This window comes from Strongylocentrotus purpuratus, unplaced genomic scaffold (genome assembly GCF_000002235.5).
Source record: "Strongylocentrotus purpuratus isolate Spur 01 unplaced genomic scaffold, Spur_5.0 spur5_scaffold_14, whole genome shotgun sequence".
Classification (NCBI taxonomy): domain Eukaryota; kingdom Metazoa; phylum Echinodermata; class Echinoidea; order Camarodonta; family Strongylocentrotidae; genus Strongylocentrotus; species Strongylocentrotus purpuratus.
In genome coordinates, this window is record NW_022145599.1 from 17,827,001 (window position 1) to 17,841,828 (window position 14,828).

The 14,828-nt window shown below is 37.6% G+C and overlaps 1 protein-coding gene across 3 annotated transcripts in view; it reads left to right on the plus strand.

Annotated features, from left to right (window-relative positions):
• The window catches only part of LOC100891417 (ras-associating and dilute domain-containing protein), a 71,818-nt gene that overhangs the window by 40,226 nt on the left and 16,764 nt on the right, over positions 1-14,828 (plus strand). For all 3 annotated transcript variants that reach the window (XM_030984349.1, XM_030984348.1, XM_030984350.1), the window contains exon 5: positions 3,138-3,369. In XM_030984349.1, the coding sequence (XP_030840209.1) occupies positions 3,138-3,369 (232 nt within the window). The remainder of the gene's footprint in view (positions 1-3,137; positions 3,370-14,828) is intronic.

Sequence of the window (14,828 nt, forward strand, 5' to 3'; positions counted from 1 at the left end):
AGGTGTATGTAACTTACCTTCATAAGTGCACAAATCAAATTACTGGATGGGTGAAAAATTTTAGTGGTAATACAACTTTGAGGACAGGAAAATGAATTTGTCAAAACTTTAATGAAAAAAATGACATATTAGGGAAAAAAGCTCTAATGTTTTACCCCAACCTTCTAGCTTTTGGAGTGAAGAGAGGAACATGCGATCTTTATTCTGTTAAGATGGCTTTGCTTGGATAAAACTGCAGCATTAATGTGAAGCCTGGTATATCCTTGTCACGTCTTGGAACCACTCATTACCTGACTCATCTCTTGACGCTTAAAGATAATGACCAGTTATGGTCATGCGATTGCATTGTGAAAGAAACATGGAATCAATCAGAAAGGTTGATCATCTAGCATAGAAGTATTGGTGTGTCCTGCAAGGTTCTGGAATCATCAAAATGATAAGAAATTTGGCCCAGTCTTGGTAAAGTTACAATCACTGTACACAGGAAGATGTATATGGGACTATGCGACACGTGCGCGATATCTATCGGGTCCAAATAGATAATAATTGACCAAATGTATCAATTAGTAAATGTTTTTTCGACAAAATTTGTATCATCACGTACCGTAGTCAAAACATATTCTTTTACATGAATGGCAATAAGAGCTTCCATTTCATTATTTGAGAGGAGGGCGTTTCCAAAACTGGCCTTTACCTTTAAGCCTTGTGCACACGACATGGTTTACCGGTCAAACAAAACTTGCTTCTGCAACAGTTTCTCTGCATTTATTTTGTTGTGTGAACAATGCTTAATCGTCACATGATGAGTCAGGTGATGAGTGGTTCCAAGACGTGACAAGGATATACCAGGCTTTACATTAATGCTGCGGTTTAATCCAAGGAAAGCCGTCTTAACAAAATAAAGATTGCATGTTCCTCTCCTCCCTCTAAAACAACTTGCAAGTCACGAACTGGAGATTAAGTTTTAGTTGCGTGTTTGGAATCTTCGGAAGGTGGTTCTTGGTGTAGTAAATTTTCTCTAATTCTACTTTATTCCATGGTGGATTTGGAGATGTAATTGATCTAAGCTGGAAGGGGATAAATAGAAACATCATGGGAGGGGGAGGGATGTAGGGAGAGAGGGAGACAGAAGGGAGGGAAGGAGGAAGGGAAGAGGGTGGGAGGGGTGAGAGAGAGTGAGAGTAGAAGAAAGAAATAGAGAGAATTAAAAGAACGGAGAGGGCCAGTGAAAGAGAAAACTAGACAAAGAAGCCTAATAACGCTGCTGTTTTTAACTTCATGAACTTTCCCCTTCTAGAATTTGTGTTTTTTCCTCTCCCTCTCTCTACATAAAAACTGTACAATGTAAATTTGGTATTCTGACTTTCCCTTTCTTCTATGGAACCTTCTTTCATTCCTAGTACCCCCATCAATTATTCTTCTCTCTTTTTCTCTTAGTTCTTTAATGAATATAATGACCTATCCACTCTCTCTCTCTCTCTCTCTCTCTCTCTCTCTCTCTCTCAGTTCAGTCAGATTAAAAGTAAAATTTGTGAAAACAATGCTTTAAATTGAAAAGTCGTCTTAATCTCTGATTAATTTTCCAGAAGTGGGGCCGTCTTTAATATGGATAATTAAAGGCCCTTCCTGCATATTGGGAAAACATACCTTCCAGCAAAAAGATATTGATTTTCATTGAAAGATCATGTTTATCTCCAATTAGTTGTATGGAAGTCCGATCCTCTTGTATAACATGAAAAGCCCTTCCTGCATATTAACATAGAAACATATTTTGGAGACAGCCCATTCCTGTTTTTAGATTATTTACCAGATTCCAGGGGTCTTTGCTGAGGCCTGGGAATATTTGCTGAGGTCTAGGAATATTTGCTTGCCAGAACTAAGAAATTGAATTGAATATTTTCATAATTTATCGAAGGGTAACATTGTCTTTCCTTTTACATAACTCATAAGGATCTGGGACTTCTAGAGGTAAATGCACTTTTTTTTTTTAGTGAGTGAGAATCAGCGAAATTTCCTTAATTTCCTCCTAAAATTAATGGATTTTGTCATAATTTTAAAAATCTCTTTTGAAAGTAAAAGAAAAACAGTTAAGCATTCCTTAATATACACCTTTATAATAGCATGTGATTTGGCTGAATGCGAATGGTCTTTATATCCAAAGTGTGTATATATGCAAGATCTCATAGATAAGATTCTGACATTGCAGACTTAGGGGGAAAGCATATAATCATGTTCGAGAGGAAGAGGGGGAAATTTGGGGGAGAGCAGGGGGGCTTAGAATGGTTTTCATTCGGAAGTCTGCTACATAGTCTGAGAATGTAAACCCAATATCCTAGGAGTCGTTTTCATTCATAGTGGGGAGTGTCTGCCCTTCCTCAAAGTCAAATACAGGAACTTCTCTTGATGTTCTCCAAGATCTTAGATTAGGCAGAAGGGCTAGCATGCATTAAAGGCATCGTTTAACCGTGAGATGCATGGCCCTACATATTATCAGTGTCTGTAATATGGTGTAATATTGAAGCCCTAAAAAGATTGTGCTTCAAAATGGTCATGAAGGGCCTCAAAAAATTAAAAATCTTTGAGTGATCGGTTTTACCATACTCTTTTTCCCCAATAGACTGTAGTGTTATGAAATCCAGAATTTGAGACAAAGTTACCCAATTCCTATAATAATGTGATATTCATGAACATGTTACTGCTAAGTTTCAGTTTCAGTTTCTTGCAACAGGTAAACTTCACAATAACTAAAGCTGCAATGCAATATGAAATAAAGAATGTACTGAAAAAAATCACATAAAATCAAGTTATTATGATGATATTATTGACAAGATTTTGCAGAAGAAATAGTAACCCTACAATGAGTAAATATGAAAGTTACAAGAGGAGCTAAAATTTGATTAATTTCAATACCTCATAGGCTACTGGATCTTTCAATATACTATACACTGACCATTAGCAAATTTCCAGTAATACTTGAGTCCAAATAAATATGCTTCTCTTTTTGTTGTTTTAGGCCCTCAAAGCTGAGAGTTAATATTACATTCATCTGCATATTTCCATAGCCTATATTTGCTGACTAATAGTAATTACCTGGTAATATTTTCAATTCTTTTTGGTTATGTTATTTGCAATTTCAGACCCTCTACGTAGTCCTGCCTGCAGTTCTAGATTCAAACCCCTTCCTTGATGAACCCAGCGATGGACGCAGCTCGCCGAGCAACAGCGGCATGGAGAAGGTCATCTACGTCTTTCAGTCGACCTATGACCTCCTGCACGAGGTCGGAGTTCATTCCCAGATCACCTCACAACTCTTTGCCTACCTGCTCTTCTTCACCAATGCATCTCTCTTCAACATGCTCATGGAAAGAGGTTTGTTCAAAGTCCCTTCTGTTTGTACCATTCATTACCTTTTTTACAGCCATAGACCCTTTGGTCTGCTTTGTACTACAACTTGATGCTGACTCCTGAGGGAAGAGCTCAGGCTAGGTCGAGTTTACCAAAGTCACGACTGCAGTGACTTTCAATTGAACCCATCAACTTTGAACTGAATTCTTGTATTTCCAGGAACTTTACGCAGGTCCCATTTGGCTCCCACATGCCACTGATTAAGTTGCTTTGTTAAACTTGACTTAGATTGTGTTTGAGTATATTAGTATTCAACCTGTGTTCCTTTTTCAGTCTCAGTCAATTGCCTTCATTTAATACTGATACACTCCACCTAGATCAAGAGAGACAGCTGCGTACTGCCAAATTCATGTCCAATAGAGTTCTACATGACATGTTTTTGTAAAAGCATGTCAATCGTCCCTCAGAACAGTCTTGGACTAATCGCTTGATCTTAGGGATGCATTTTTACGTTTGTACATTACTGGAACTAAATTGATCCATCATCATTTTTTTAAACCAAGTCTTGAGGCATTTAAATATATTGATTTAATTCAATTTGTATAACGGTCAGAAATATCCCCAAAAATTCTTGATGGAGACCAACAGGCACAAATCTATTGATAGTTGGAATAGTCTGATTACCGATTTACACAAGACAAGTAGGCTACCTCATTGGGCCCAGGCCTAATCCTTTATAGAGATTTGATAAGCCCTGTGAACTGACCTATTCTGATCGAAAGCTCAAATCAAATTACACACTTCATCAGCGATGACAAACCCTGATGATTTGTCAAAAATAATCGCTGCAGGTCACTGACGATGACAACTGGTGGGGGTCTTGATTCTTCAATATTTAGCACGATGGCCTTCACCGTGGTACACTTATTTCTCATCGTGCTAATTGTTGTATTCTGTCTTCAACCTCGTTTTGGGCAGAAGTTACTGCTGTCACTTCTTATGTCTTGCACAGGTCTTCAAGCAGTAGATGTATAGTGCTCATGGTTTGTCCCAAGGTGTACCTTTTAGATATACAGAGCTCTACCATATCCTAAGCTATACTTAATGCACTTGTAAACTTGCAGATCTATAGGCCATTAGCTAGCTCTCTCGTAAGAAAATCAAAATGAAGGGGGAAATTTTGCAAATTAGATATGGCAGACTATCTTTTTGAAAGAATAATCTATCAGAATTTGAGATAGGTAATATTGTAAAAACATACACTTGTATTGAAATGATCAACTAAAATTGGGATATTTGATTTGTTGTATATATATATTTCAATATTTTAGACATATTATCATATCTTTTTGAATCTGATAGTCAAAGTTGAATTTTGACTCGCTAGCCCACATTTTCCCTTTAAAGCTTATCTGCCATAGTTTACAGGAGGGATTAGACCGCCCTACAAGGTCACTGGACAGGTGGTTATCTCATCAACTCAGCTCTCAGTTAACATAAGAAAAGGAGGATCATGGGGGACCAATGGTCACCGATTAAGCATTGTTTGTTATATAGAGGGCGCAAGTAGCTACAAGTAGTGCAGTGGGCCTTTAAATTGCATCCACCTGTTTGACTGATCTATGCATCATCATCATCGTAATGAAGTTACAACTGTGGAAACAAATGCTATTGTCTGAATCATTTGCAGAAGAGGCACAGAACAATTCATTTTTCAGGAGAGTCTAGCATCGTTGGTCAAAATTTGAAACAGTCGGTGGTCTTGCCTGATTGAGATACATACAGATGCCAAATAAAGGATAGTTAGAATAACCCCTCTGCCTTTTGATAATCAAGTGTTGTTCTCACACTGATCTAGCCTTTAAACAAGGCCACATGCCTGATAGACGCCGAGCGACTAAAAAGAGACTAATCGCGAAAACCTGAATGAACGCCAGTGCGAATTGTCCAGACCTGTGGCCTTTATCAATCCGGTTTGGATTTCTTATGTTAACCCTTGTTTCCGACTGGAACTCGCTTCAGAAAACGTAGAAAACGTATCCTAGCACGACGTCAACATATAGTATCCATCACACACACACACACACAGTAAACTCTACGTAGTGCGAACATGGACCTACATGCCTACTATACGTACGTGCTAAGACCACTGACCACTGACCTCTACATGGAACGAATCACGAACGAAGCCAACTAGGAGATCGCCGTTCTGATTGGTCAATGAATCCAAAGTAGGCGTATTGGCCTACATTCTATGAATAATTCATGCGGAGCAGTGAAACCCACTTTCCAAAAGGCCTCATGACATTCGTCATTCGGTCGCGCATTCACTCCGGGTATCTAGACTCATCTCAGCCGCTTAGCCAGAGTCAACGAGGCCTTGTCAAAAGGCTAACACTGATCAAGAGATGAAATTGTGTCAGGAATAGTTTTGTGTAAGGACATATTGCCAAGAGAGAGAGAGAGAGAGAGAGAGAGAGGGGGAGCATGTGTGTGTGAGGGAGAGAGAGAGAGAGATGTAGTGTGTGAGAGAGAGAGAGGGAGAGAGAGTGTGTGTGAGAGAGGGAGAGAGATAGAGTGTGTGAGAGAAAGGGAGAAAGAGAGAGAGAGAGAGAGAAAGAGAGAGAGTGAGAGATAGATAGATAAATAGAGAGAGAGAGAGAGAAAAAAAAAACTAAAAGTGAAAGGGAGTCCCTTCATTCCCTTGCTGCTTATATACCTGTATAACTATTCTTGTGGACCTATGTAGGTGCTAAAAGGAGGTACAGTGAGTAGTGTCCTGTCATTGTTCTCATGCAGGCTGAGTGGTACTGTTGAAATAGACCTGTAGACCAACGTCAAAAGTATCACTCATCTTCACAGGAAATTACCATAAATATGGCACAAAGACAACAGCAACAAAGCACTGACCTGCTTTTACAGAGACTCTGACTCTGAGAGACTGTGATCCAGGTACTTTCCTTGAACTCTGGTAGTACTCTTTCCTTCAGGATTATTCACCTCTTGGTTATTAAAAGACATTGGACGTAGCCCTTTAAATCATGCAACCTATTTCTTGGTATGCTTGTCCAAAGTTAGTAAGATTTCCTAGGACACAGTATTCGATCATGGCATGGTTACTACATCGTTGCAGCCATTGTATTATAGTATTGCATATATGATATTGAAATGTGGTGTGGCATTATTGAAGGATGATTATTTCAATATTATTGAAAATCTAACTCCCCTGAGATTATATTTCACTATAATTCAGAAGTTGAACAATTGTTATGCTACAGATTACCAACAAAGGAGGCTCAATTCAAGCATAAATGCATTGAATTACAAACAGGAATGATTGAAGCACCCCACAATTATGAAATGACCTACAGAATGTTTTATATGTTCGAATAGAAAATGGGGAGGGGAGAATATTCATTCAGTTTTCTAAAAAGCTTCAGCCTTCCAATAGAAGAATGTTTTAAGATAAGGAATAAATATAATTGAATTTAGTCAATTTTAAGTCTATGCAAAGCGCTGACACCAAATATACTAGACCAGCGAACATTGTCAAATCTATGTATTTCTTTAATTCTGGATGAGTCTCTTTGTCAATTATTTTCTCATGCAAATGACCCAATATCTAAAATTCATTCTGCCATTACCATCACCACAATCAACAGGTTGAACATAAATCCTACACATCATCCTTTGTCACTGCCGAATGTTGGCACCCCATGTGCAGTTTGTATGCCACTGTGTCGTGCGCTAATGAAGTAATCAGTGTGCTTCCGTTATCAATTTCACAATCATATATCGTGCATGGAATGATAATGTTAGCATTTTCATCAAGCCTCAGACACCCTTGCATGACGTGGTGCTGATGAGACAGGCTAGGTCTCAGCGGGTTGTTTTCATTATCCAAAGATAATTCGTATAGGGTTTCCCAACCTGTCTTTAGACGGATCATTATTGATAATGAAATGTCATCCTGAATAAGTCTGGGAAGTCAAAAAGATTGCTAAAAGTAACGTTCTCAACTCTGATAAGAGTTTAATCACAAAATGTCTTTGAGGCAAGATTTGATTTGATTTATGGCTACTTTCATATCATTACTACTGTTGCTTTCAAATATAGGTTTTTGTAGGAATCCTGTGTTGGCCAGATAAAAAAAGAGAAAAGATATTTTAATGTCTTTCTCTCAAATATGTTTACATTAGATGAGTTTGTCACATCATAACTGATATGAAAGCCATCCTAAATTTGGTAGTGGAAACAACCCTACAATGAACAGTGGTATAACCTTTGCTTCCTCTTCGACATGTTTGCATCAGATCAATTTTGGTGTGAACACCATACTGAATGAAGAATAGTGGAAACAACCCTCCTATTGATAGGTGATATAACCTTGTCTTCCTATCGGAGGTGTTTGCATGGAGCCTGGTGAGGAGGAAATTCAGTCTGACAGAACCCCGGTGCCACGCTGGAAGAAGCTGCTGCTGTGAATCTCATGTTTCAAAAGTACTTTCTTGAAAGATGTGACACTCTGAGCCCCACCGTGCTGTGATCTGTCATCCAAAGTATTTCCTTTTCGTTCTGTTTGTCCTTTTCTTTCATCATCGTCTATTTTGGATTTGATTCTTCTCACTGTGTATTGATGCCGACTTAATTATTTTCATCCTTAAGATATTGCCATCTCTGTCTTCTTCTGTTCCATTCTTCCAATTTCCTCTTTTTCCTGTGCTTTTAAAAAAGATATCACATTATTTTTGAATATATAAAGACTATATTAGTATGCAGTAAACTTCTTAAGCGTGCTTAAAGTTAATATATTTAAGGATAGGTCTTGGTTAATAGCGATGCCAATGGCATCCTCTAGAAGGCATGGATGTTATCAAGTAGGTGATGTATGGGACTAAAATCCTGGGACTTGCCCATCTTGGTACTGATATCACCTTGGAGATAAGATTAGGCAGGGCAAAACACTAACATGCTCCAGGGACACATGGGCACCCAAAATCTAAGTCTGGACCCCCAAAATTAAAAAAAAATAATTACATAGGGCTCATGGATACAAGTTCAATCCGAACCCCCTTCAAAAAGTGAGTGTGGAACCCCAGGGTTAGTGTTAGTGTCAGTTTTAGGGTAAGGGTTAGCTTCAGCAGACTTATGGACTTCAAGTGGAGGGGGGGGGGGGTAAACTCTGAAAGGTAAGGCGGCATACAGACAGTTTATCTTTGCCAAAAAGAGTCAACTCATCATTCTAAACTCAGTCATGTCATCATGCTCTAATACTAATGGTGTCATTTTCAGCAAGGCATTGAGAGGTGTGATCAGGACTTGCCTTCCCAGCCAAGGCAAACGAGCAGAAACCCGGGTGGAAGGAAATTTAGACTGACAGGACCATGGTGTCCTGGAAGAGACACTTTAAGTGGACTAACCTTGAACTGAAGGGAGCTGAACTGAAAGAAGATGATCATGAGTGCATGCATGATACGCGAGTCATTGAGAGATAGATGACGTGGAGGTTGGCTTGTGAGAAAGATAGATAGGAGGGGAGGGTGATGATGAAGGATAACAGAGGAGGAGAAAAGAAGAAGAAGAAGAAGAAAGATGATCATGAGTGCATGCATGATACGCGAGTCATTGAGAGATAGATGACTTGGAGGTTGGCTTGTGAGAAAGATAGATAGGAGGGGAGGGTGATGATAGAGGGATATAAGAGGAGAAGGAGGAGGAGAAAAGAAGAAGAAGTAAGAAGGAAGAGAAGAAGAAGAACAAGAAGAAGTTAGATGATCATGAGTGCATGCATGATACGCGACTTGATGGATGACTTGGAGGTTGGCTTGTGAGAAAGATAGACAGAAGGGGAGGGTGATGATAGAAGGATGAAAAGAGAAGGAGGAGGAAGAGAAGAAGAAGAACAAGAAGAAGTGAGATGATCATGAGTGCATGCATGATACGCGAGTCATTGAGAGATAGATGGCTTGGAGGTTGGCTTGTGAGAAAGATAGATAGAAGGGGAGGGTAATGGTAGAAGGACATTAGAGGAGGAGGAGGAGGACGAGAAGAAGAAGAAGAAGGGTTATCATGAGTGCATGCATGATACGCGAGTCATTGAGAGATAGATGACTTGGAGGTTGGCTTGTGAGAAAGATATATAGAAGGGGAGGGTGATGATTGAAGGATAAAAGAAGGAAAAAAACTGAATCCCAGTAGTAATGGAGAGACCCGTATGGATTTCAGTTGTTTTACTTAATGAAAAACTAGCTTTTCTAGCATTTCACCTAATTAAAAAAAAAATCTTTTATCAATGATCATACTAACTGTTTGGAAGGTGAAAACACTTTTGTACGTAATTATTCACTTCTATTTATTTCGAGCGTTTGGTTATGTTCTAACTCATGCTCAAACTCTTTGCTGAAGATTTTGAAAGGGAATTTCTACAGTAAGAGTCATCTAGATTTTGTAATCACTCTGTGATACAAAGGCCAGTGATGGGGATTTTCCCTGGTCATTTGGGTATGGTGACATCATTTCAAACTCCAGATATAATCCTCAAAATTTGAAATGATATTCCATGAGACAGTCTATGGGCTCATTACAGAATATGAATCATGCTACATAAAGAGAAACGGTGGGGATAGCCCCATTTTTATCAACTGAACTTTCGGGTTCGGCGGAAGTATTTCAAACTCCATCTCCGTCTCAAGTATTTGAAATGATATTATACTGTACATAACTTTTCTGAGGACCCGTTCAAGATAATGAATCATGTATGATGTTAGAAAGTGTGGGTGGGATTTTCCTACCGTCTCAAAGCTAGCTAGTCATCAGAACGTTTCAGATCAGTCGTGCAAAGGCCATCTCTGATCTAATTGATGTTCTGCAAGATAAAACTGATTAATGTAACTCCCCATGTATGTGACCATCAGTGAATCATTTTGGGTGTGAAATGAAATTGTAACTCTCTAAATTATATATATGGGGCTTTTCTGCTAAGAAATAAACTTGACTCATCAATGGCTATATATGACCATGCATTTTTAAACCCTCTCAATTTTTTTCTCAGTTCAATGAAGTATAGGTGTGGTCAAAATGAAGAGAAAAAAGTCTCAAAATTAATTTTGACCAACTTTTGAAAAATTCAGCGTCTAGTTGAACCTTTGGATTCATGTCATAATTATCAGTGTTATTATAGATGGATGACCTTAATTGCTTAACATGTACCCTTTTTTGGTGTTAAACATTTCACATGATATTGAAAACAATGTTAGGAGCTGTCCAACATCAACAACGAAGAAGTAGACTCTTGTTAAGTCACCATCATACACATCAATTATGAACGTTTCCAAGAAACTTCTTCTTGAAGACTGCTTTCTGTTCTATTTTACTTGATAACCATATGGCTGTTGCTCTAATCGATAATTGAAGAGTATCTTATCTCCATGTTGAAGGCTAGACACCCGTTTTCCGCAAGAAATAAGCGGTACCGGTTAAGTTATTTCTTTGACTAGTTGTAGGAAGTTGTATCTTCATCAAATGATATCATTTCTCAAGCAAGATAAGGTCATGTAAGGGAGGCCTTGAATTTGAAATGATATAGGAATATTAGATGTGGCTAACTTTTAATAATATTATTCAGAGATATTTATCTTCAGACTGACTATCTTCTTAATACTCAGGGCCTCAGACATACAATTTTTCGAAAAAGTTTTGTTGATGCTGCATTTTCATTATTTAGTTATTTTCGATTTGTGGGATGGAGCACATGATCAGCGTGAATGTTGTTTTTCATAGGGGTCTACTTTAAAAAGGGTGAAAATGAATCAGTTCACATCAAATTTTCTTAAAAGCCATATCTTCTTCTTGTCAAGTTTTCACACCTGAAATCTCTGTCAAGGTTTTGTCTTTGTAGAAGATGAACAGAATTAGCAATTGTAAGATTTTAACACAGCAATGTTATAGATAGCAAGTTATACTTTGTGGTATTTTAAAAAGAAATACAGTATGCTGGCAATGTAATACTTATAAAGCAAAAGATATTTCTCCTTTTTGTGTGGTTTGCATTACTTTTGATAATGAGAACTACATGATAAGCATTACTAGATATGCCTCCATCTTTGAAATGCTATATGAAATCAAACTAGTCCAGACAGCCTGATAAAACACACATTTAAAAATCCCTGCATGTATGGCGGCATTGAGGTCAAAATATGGGTCATCATCTTGATCAGTAATTCAAGACAGAGGTTTTCAAACCTCAAAAGGTGTGTCGTCCCATCCCCAAGGTGATGCCCCATTATTCCTTTCACAACACCGATCCAGATCATCTTCCTGTCAAAAGTCGCGACTGAGGTGAGAGCTTTGGCGGGGATCCTCGTTCGGAGGAAATTCATAGTGACAGCGCCTCCGCGGCCTTGGTTACCTGGCCCCAATGTCTGATGCATGGGGTTCTGACTTGGATGGTGTGGTGACGGGCTCCCTCACTTGGCAGATCTTTAACGGGATGTGAGGATCTACTTAGAAGGGTTGGCAATAGAGAGAATTGATTGGGGAGAATACTGTTTGTATTGATAAAGAAATAAATAAAATGATAATCACACATATTATTCTATGTCAAAAGAAAGAAAAACTACATAAGTTTTAAATGATACAGAGTTTAATTCAGCAAAAGCCAACACTAACTTTGGTAAAATGCCCTTTGTTCTGTGATCAGGAGTATCGTCTGTCAGGAGCAAATGAATATCAAGTCATAATTTAGCACAGGCATCCATCTGGCTCTCTATAAAGTGTCTGCTCTCTATAAAGTGTCTGCAATACAAATGTATGTATTCATTTGAATGTATGTTCAAAACAATTATCTGTAATACATGACTAAATCGCATTTTCATATATGGAAAAATTGTTTGCACAAGTCCGCACTCGATGAAAATATTGCTGTGTGGAAAAAAAAGGAACTGGACCCAAAAGTTATTGTGAGATTCATTTGTGACACTGCAGATTTGAAGAAGAACAAAATCGTTACCTGACTTTACTGTAACTGTAGTTAATTTAGAAAAATCCTAAAAGGTGCTGAAAGGTTCACTCAAACCTTGCCCTTTTCTAAAAAGGTATCCTTATTAGAAGGCGACAATTCCAAATTCCTCTATCTATAAAAGAAACTGGACAAGATTTATGAGTGAGTATTTATTTAGGATGGACAACTGAGATTCTTTGGAAGTCTTTCTAACGGACAGCGGAAAAGGAGTGGGAAATTGGGTGAATGCTTAAGCCCAAAGTGTCACTTCTCTCTTCCCCTATTAGCGAGAAGAGCATTGCCTGGCTGGCTTGGGTAGGTCAGTTCATCTGTATAAGAAGGACACTAGTATTGACATGAGGAAAAGACAAGTTGCTTTTCTGGGCCTTCATGACTTGCCAGTTCATGATGATGCTAGCAATAGATACCAAATTATATAAACAGGATTATTAGATTTTGAAGGGAAAAGAGGTTATCTAACATTTGGCATATTAGCACAGTTTTCTCGCAAGTGTTGATGGCATATTGGGATGGAGAAGTTCTCCTGTTCTAGATGGTGTAGGCTCTAGTGAATACTCCTCTTGATCATCTGATTCATCTTATTCAATTTAATTTTCAAGGAAAAGTAAATTAAAGTAGAATGACTGGCTAAAAATTATCATTTTCATGTTTTTTTAATAAAAAAAACAAGAAACTGTATGACAAGTAACAACAAACTGCTTATATTTTTGATAAAAATCTGATTCAATAACTGTGTTGTTTTTCAAAGAGAAAATATCTACAATTATACATCCCAATGCATTGTTAACTAATTTTCCTTAATATTTCCCAATCATTCTACTTTTAATCAAAGTTTATAATGGCTGGGTTGTTTCTTGTTGATACAGTAAAAGTATTAACAGCTTTATGAGTAAACAAATTGTCTGAGTTACCTACCAATGGGATCACTTGAAATTCAAGTTTTGGTTCCTCACCCCAAGATTGATTATTTTGTATTAACGGACAAACTGCACACTCCTCCAAACTTTCAATGATGTGGGTCCATTAGTCATATTTCTAAATAAAGCAAGGCAGGTTTTAAGTTGATAGCTATCTGGGAATGTCCATTCTCTATATGTTATTTAAACTTCAGGTGAATTGAAACAATTGTTTATGGGTAACTATGCGCAGGTGCTGAAGTAAGGGGAAATTGAATACAGGATTTTTGCTGTTTCAGGTATTCACAATTATCTTTCTCTCTGACCCATGAGATGCTCTTTTTATGGAATAAATATTTGTTCTTCTCAGAGTCTGGCACAAATTTTTGAGGTGTGTTAGGAAATTTGATCAATTTCTTTTTTTCAAGGAAAATACCCCACCTTTAATTTTAGCATACTGGGTGACCCAGATTTCAAGAGAAATAAAGTTTCAACATCATATCTTATCCATCTTGTCTCCATGCATATCTCCATACATATCTCCATACATATGATGTCATCAGTATTGTTAGAATAAATATTTTTTATCTTGCATTTTATTGTTAAATTCTTTGAATATGAAGGGGGAAAAAAGAGTGTAAAATGGTAATTCACACAAGAGAAAATATGACCATCCCAGAATTTTCTTTTTCTAAAATTCTAAGTTTGGGAAATATTACAAAAAAACTGAAGTAATAAGAAATTAAGATTTGCCCTCTTTTTCTAAAATTCTACGTTTAGGAGATATTACAAAAAACTAATTTACTAATTCGTAAAAACTTGCCCTCTAGAAGCTTCATCATATTGAGAAATTTGAGGTTTATGATATGGTTTCACAATTTTATCAAAGCCAATAAAAAATGAAACATTTACAAGGAAAGGCCTTTGTTTCGATATATATGTGTCAGAAACTGTTTTCCCATGAATTTATGAATTTATCTATGGTTGTGAATTGCTTGTTTGGAATACTGCTGCACAACAATGCATATGTTATCAGTTACATGTGTAGCAGAGTTAAGCTTTCCTACTTTTAGCCAATCGCATTGAAGCCTACTAATGCTAGCATTGTCTTCACTTGCAACCTCTCGGTACCGATGAGGCCTGGAAAAGTTGTTATCTGATCATATTGAGAAAATAAATATTGAACTCCTGTGTAACCATTTCTAAGAACCCTTCTGACTTTAATTCCCCAACAAATAATCTGTGGATTTCCCCTGATTTCCTTTTACACACTTGAGTGCTATGCTGCCTATCTTTGTGTTATTGTTTTTGACAGATCCTTTACAAGAGAATGTTTAGTTCAAGTGGTTTAGTTTAGTTCAAGGGACTCTTTGAACTGTAGACAGAGGAAAGAGACAAGGGAAATTATATAGCCAGGGAGCTTTCTGAAACCTTTTTCCTCACTCTCTTCTTTTTTATCTTTTTTTATTAGTGACATGGTCCTTAATTTTCAGATTGTGATGATCCACCTCGCCCCTCTTCAAAACACATACACAACTGTGAGCCACCTGCTAAAACAATTAAGCACC